Source organism: Suricata suricatta, chromosome 3 (genome assembly GCF_006229205.1).
Source record: "Suricata suricatta isolate VVHF042 chromosome 3, meerkat_22Aug2017_6uvM2_HiC, whole genome shotgun sequence".
Classification (NCBI taxonomy): Eukaryota; Metazoa; Chordata; class Mammalia; order Carnivora; family Herpestidae; genus Suricata; species Suricata suricatta.
This window is the reverse complement of record NC_043702.1, coordinates 169656457-169662357: the sequence shown is the minus strand read 5'-3', so window position 1 is coordinate 169662357 and position 5901 is coordinate 169656457. Positions and strand designations below refer to the sequence as shown.

The following is a 5901-nucleotide window of genomic DNA, read 5'->3' as shown; positions in this document are numbered from 1 at the left end:
AGTGCAGCGGCTCTGGAAAACATTACGGAGGTTCCTCAAGAAATTAAAAATCGCACTCCCCTATGATCCAGCAAGTGCACTACTAGATATCCACCCAAAGGCTACAAGAACACTAACTCAAAGGGGGCACGTGCACCCTCGTGTTTACAGTGGCGTTATCTACAACGCCACACTCTGGAAACAGCCCAAGTGTCCATCGGCACAGGTGCTGGGGGGCAAAAAAAGGTCTTGGTCCAGCAGGCTGGCAACTGCCCATCCATCACCTCACAGGTTCTGACGAGAAGCCAGTGTTCCCGGGCGTCACCCCGAGCCCTCAGAGCAGCCCTGCTGGGGCTGGAGTCTCTGGGACAGCTTCCAACCCAGGGCCTGGCCAGAACACCTGTCCCCTCCTCTGGCCGAGCGGGGCTCTGGAAACGGGCACCGTCGCCATCTTTGTGAACCCTGGCCACACACCTGTCTCCCTCTAACCCTCCTGCTGCCCCCAGACCTGATGGGCACTTGCTGATGAAACTTGACCCAAACGGCCCCACGACAGAGAGGAGTCACTTGGGTGTCAGGTACTGGTCGTGGGAAAGGGTGGAAGTGGAGGGCACCGAGGGCAGGTGGGGGTGGCAGCACCCGGACCCCCCGGGAGGCTGGCGGCAGCGCGGGGGTGGGGGGTGTGGAGGAAGCACCCAAGGTCTGTGCAGAAGGACCCTCCAGGCGGGAGCGGGGGATGGTGGGGACAGCCTGGTGACAAGATGTTCCCGTCTCCTGGCCTGGGGTGGGCCCGGGCCATTCCTCCCCACTCCCCGCCCCGCACACACTTCCCTGCAGGGGCCCTGGGTCGTCCCCCACCCCTGCCAATTCCCTGCTGGTGGGGGGCGGGCTGGAGGGGGGCTGCTTTCAGAGCTGGGCGGGCTCCAAGGGGAAGGTGGGTGAACCTTCACCGGGAGCCTGAGGAGGGGAGGCGGACTGAGCAGACTGGGCAGGGCAGGGCTTGGTTCCCAGTGACAGGATCCACCCTGAACAAAAACTCTCGGGGAGGGGGCAGTGGTTTTACATTTCCTCTTTATTAAAAAAAAAAGCATTTTTCTGGGTTTTTAAAACTTCTCCAATACATAAAAATTTTCCCGCCCCTTAACACTTCTTTCTCGCCTCCTTCACCCCTGCTCCCGGGGTGGGGGGCCGTCTGCCGATAAGACCCTTGGGGAGACGCCTTTCCGACGGCTGAGATCCGGGAGCCGGAGGGGCTGAGGGTTTGAAGGAAGGTGGTCCCTGGTCAGAAGAAGTTCATTTGCACAAAAATCTAAATGGTGGGGGATGAGACCAGCACATAGTGTGTGGATCGATCTACAATCCACTTAAAAAAAAATAGACCCAAACTGTCCTTGGACACCTGCAGCATCACACAAAATAATATAGATTTCTCAGACCACATGCACCCACCCACACCCACACACACAGGCACACACTTCCGCACGCGGGGCCGGGGGGTCAGTAGGCGAAGATGACGTGGTAGGTGACCTGGTGGCCGTTGTCCCAGGCATAGAGCAGGCGGTCCTTGGGGTTGTAGTCGACCTGCGTGGTGTAGGAGTACTCGTTCTCGAAGAGCAGCCGCGGCACGATCTGCGTGTTGGTGTGCGTGTCGAAGGCGTAGGAGATGTTGGCGTTGCGCTGGTCGTGGCTGTCCACGGCGTACAGCACCCCGCAGATGACGAAGCAGTTGCCGAACAGGTTCCGCCGCAGCCCCGTGCGCCAGGTGGTCTCCTTCTGCGTGCTCAGGTCGGCGGCGTTGAGCTTGCTCAGCACGATCACCTCCGGGCTGAAGCCCTCCTCGTCCAGCGCCGGGTAGATGAGCCACAGGCCGTTCTCGTCCACGGCGAAGTCCACGTCCGAGTGGCCCTGCCACCGCCAGGGCGTGGCCTCCTCGTAGGCCACGTCGTGCAGCATGGCCCAGGCGGCCACGAAGCGCTGCTTCAGGTCGTACTTGATGATGTTGCGGGTGAAGGCGCGGTTGTAGTAGAAGGCGCCGTCGTACACCACGTGGCCCGTGCCGATCCAGCTGTAGGGCAGCTTGTAGGAATTGCTCCAGCGACCTGGGGGGGTGGGGCGGTGTGAGGGGACCCGCCACCGGCCAGGGGTGCGGACCCTGGGGCCGTGTCTCGCTCTGGTTTCGTGCAGCAAAGGGCTCCCCCTTTGTGACCCTCCACACGCCCACTCCCCTCGCCTGGCGGTTTCTGGACCCAGGGTGCTAACCCACGGGAGCCCGGGCTGTGCACTGCCCTGTGATCCGGGAGGGGGAGGGCCTGGCAGCACTGGCCCCCCTGCCCCCACCCCCACCCCACGACCCAGGAGCTGTGGGCAGGGAATGCGGGGTGCACAGCAATGGGCCTACCCGTGGCCAGGAAGGACTTCCCGCCATTGGAAGGTGGTGTGGCCCTTCTCGTCTGTGCCCCGCTTCCCAAGGAGATCTGGCTGCGATGGAAGTGGGGGTGCAGGGGCAGGGAAGGCCCACCCCCCGACCTTGTTTGAAGCTCTCCAGGTTCCGGAACTCCACCAGGGTGTTGCCGTAGTAATAGTTGGTGACGTAAATCCGCTCGTCCTTGGCCAGGGGGTCCTTCATCCAGGCCCCTTCGTTCCGCCCATACGTGTTCTGGGTGGTCGGCCCCGTGATGGTGGACAGGGTGTCCTTGCACCTTCCTGCGGGGGAGAGAGGGACGAGGGGCAGGGGTGGAGGAGGACGTGACGCCAGTGTCCCCCTCCTGGGTGTGACCCCGTGCGGGCTTCAGCAGCCTGTCCGCCCGCAGCCGGGACACCTGGACATCGTCCGCGCCTCCGCCATCGGTCCTGCGCACTGCTCACGCCTCACCAAGCTACCGGCTACCGGTCCCCAACCCCCGATGACCGCGGTGTCAGCCGTGCAGACCCCTCCCTCAAGGCTCTGGGCTCCGGGGCTCTCCTGACACCACACCCTCCTGGGGAAACCCGTCTACTCCTGCTGGCTTCCATCTGTCACCCCCGTGCCATGAAGAGCCTCTCCCAGGACGCCTCTCTCCTCTCCGCGACCCTGGGGCCTCCCCCTCAGCCCTCCATGTCACCCCCACCTTGAACCCAAGCACCGAGGGAGGCGGGCTGGGGCTTTCTCCTCCTCCGCGGTCCTCAGGGTACAGCGTACAGGTGGCCCGGGAAGCCAGAGCAGGGCTGAGTCCCTGCCGCCTGCGACAGGAACTCGGGGCCCCACCGGCCGCTGAGCTGCCCGAGTCCAGGCCGGTCCCGACTGAGCAGCGGATGTCGGTGCCCCTGGGGCCTGGAGAGCTGTCCTCAAGCCCACACCCCTGACACCATGGTGGGCAAGATGCTGGGGTCCCCCGCTGGGGAGCTGGGGGGACAGGGGACCAAGCTCCACGTGAGGAGCTGCTCTGGGCGTCGGCACCCCTTCTAAGCCAAGTCTGCCTCCGTGGGACGGGAGCTCAGCACCGCACTCCTGACGGGCTCTTTGGAGTGACCACGTGCCCAGGAGGGGCCCCAGAAGGCCACCGGAGCCAGGCTGAGTTCTAGACCGAGTGGGGAGCCTGCCGGGCTTACAACGCAGGGTATGTGGTGAGCATGGCTCTCCCAGACACCACAGACGTGCGGCCGCTGAGGACATGTGCTCTTTCTGCCCCCGCCCTGGCGGGTTGCGGAGGGGGTGGGAGGGGGTGGGAGGGGGAATCCAGCGCTCACACCGCCCCCACCCTGCTCCTCCTGGCGGCTGGGACCAGACCACCTCCACCTTTCCTCAAGACTGGCCGGCGCACGGGCAACGGTGATAAGAATAATCAGCCCCTGACATTCGCCTGGGCCCAAAAGCAAAGGCCTACAGCTTAGATTCGGGGTTCCTCTGTTCCAGGCCACCCCCATTTCCAAACCGCTCCATGAGAGAGGCTGGCGCTCAGGCTGCCAGGCCCAGGCAGGCTCGGTGCCCTTGGCTCCAGGGCAGTGGGAGGCGGGCCGAACACTGGTTCCCAGGCGGGCCCTGCCCCAGGGTGCAATTGGCAGGCTTCGGGCAGCCCTGTGGGGGGTGCGTTAGGCCCTGATCTGACAGCGGGGAGGGGTTTGCTCTGTAAAGCCTCACTCCCCGGCATCTGACTCCTCTGTTCCAGACAATAGACCAGAAGGCTCTAGCTGAGCGCAGGCGGCAGCTTCTAGGAAAACATCTTCCCCGGCGCTGAGCAGGGGTGCAGGCTGATAGAGGGGAGGCCGTGCGGAGGTACGTCCTCCGGGAGGGGCATTCCACGTGCCCCCTTCCCCCTGGCAAAGCCCGGGGAGGACACTGACTGCCTGGCTCTGAGGCAGGGCAGCCCCTGGTCCATCCCAGACCCCACCGACGGGCTGCGGGGGGCCGGGGCGCCAGGGTTTTCTGGCAAGGGGCTGCCATCGCAGTGCAGCCTCTCTGATCAGACTCAGAAACTGCCCATGAGCTTCCGGGAGCCAGGACTCCTTTGAGTCTTGAAACATTGGGGTGCCCTGGGCAGCCCCCTAAATCCCTACAGGTCCTGTCTCAGCACGGAGGCTCTCCGGGGGGCACGGGATGGGGGGTGAAATGCTTTAGAATCTGTCCCAGGTTTGGAGCCAGAGGCCTGGCCTTGGTCTTGGCCCTGCTCCTGACCCCAAAGTCTGTGTTACCTCCAGAATGTCACAGAGCTTTAATTTTTTTCTGCAGTAAAGTGAGTATCGTATACGCCCTGCCTACTTCACAAAGGTGCTCAAAGAATCCACTCCGATGACGACCCCAAAGATACCAGGTCCTAGTCCTTGGAACCTGTGAATGGGACCCAATATGGCAAAACAGACGGTGCCGGTGTGATTAGGACATCTGGGGTTATCCGGACAAGCCCTTAATGGCACAGCAAGTCCCCTTATAACAGGGAGGCAGGAGATGTGGCCGAAAGAAAGCAAGAGGGATGCGGCCAGAAGCCAAGGAATGCTAACAGCCACCTGAGCCAGCAAAGGCGAGATGTGGCTTCTCCCTGGAGCCTCGGGAAGGAATCAGCCCTGAGACACCTTGATTTTAGCTCCAGTAAGACTCGGGTCAGACTTCTCGCCTCCAGAATGGCCGGAGAATACATTTTCGTTTGTTAGGCCACTGAGTTGGTGGTAATTTGTTACAGGAGACATGGGCCACTGAGGCAGACGGAGTCGGCTTCAGGAGGCCGGCCTCCCTAGTCTAGTGAGACAGGGGTCCGGGCTGGCCGGCACCCAGGACCTCAGAGAGAGCGACCCTGGGGACCATGAGGGCAGACACGTGTGGTTTCAGAGCACCTGAAAACACATTCAAGGTCAGTAAAACCATGAGCCCAGACCCATCACCACTGAGAATCAGGGCCGTTCGGATGCACCTGCCCTTGGCGGCAAACTGTCGGCCTTGGAGAGAGGACCCTGAGTGTTAACTCCCTCTCTTCAAGGACAAGGAGAGAAAGGTGGGCGGTAGTTCTGAGGAGTTGCAGAGAAGACGGGCTGTCTGTGACTCATATTAGGAGTGTCCCCCAAGCTCAGTGACAGTGAATGTGTTGGAAGCACTCTCTAGGTGTCAGCCCCTTTAACCACGGACAGTCCTGGGGCTCTGCTGCACGGGGCCCCAGAGTCTGAAGAGAAGGGGCTCCCCCCTCGGCACGCAAACCTGCCCGTACCTCTCCATCCTGGATCTGCGGCGAGGCCCCTGTGGGCTCTTAGGGGCAGGACTCCGTCCTCCCGACACCCCCCGACCCCTCCTGGCTAGTTAGTGCCTTTCCTGCCAGCTCTCCCTGTGCTCTCTCCTGTCTGCCTCTCCCACTCCTGCACCCCTGGTTCCCAGGCTGGCCTCCCCCTGCCCCTCCCCCAGTCCTGCACCCCTGGCTCCCAGGCTGGCCTCCCCCTGCCCCTCCCCCAGTCCTGCACCCC

At 62.7% G+C, this 5901-nt stretch overlaps 1 protein-coding gene and 1 long non-coding RNA gene across 2 annotated transcripts in view; one reads left to right on the top strand and one right to left on the bottom strand.

Moving 5' to 3' along the window:
- Positions 1-1335: 1335 nt before the first annotated feature.
- The window catches only part of OLFML2B (olfactomedin like 2B), a 31488-nt gene continuing 26922 nt past the window's right edge, over positions 1336-5901 (bottom strand). Inside the window, exons 7-8 of the mRNA XM_029933416.1 lie at positions 2506-2682; positions 1336-2078 (exon numbers count right to left, since the gene is read on the bottom strand). Of these exons, the coding sequence (XP_029789276.1) occupies positions 1477-2078; positions 2506-2682 (779 nt within the window). The 3' untranslated portion in view covers positions 1336-1476. The remainder of the gene's footprint in view (positions 2079-2505; positions 2683-5901) is intronic.
- On the top strand, positions 3254-5107 carry LOC115288415. Its single transcript, XR_003906994.1, has 3 exons — positions 3254-3575; positions 4125-4231; positions 4685-5107. It is a non-coding gene; the product is annotated as an uncharacterized LOC115288415 (long non-coding RNA).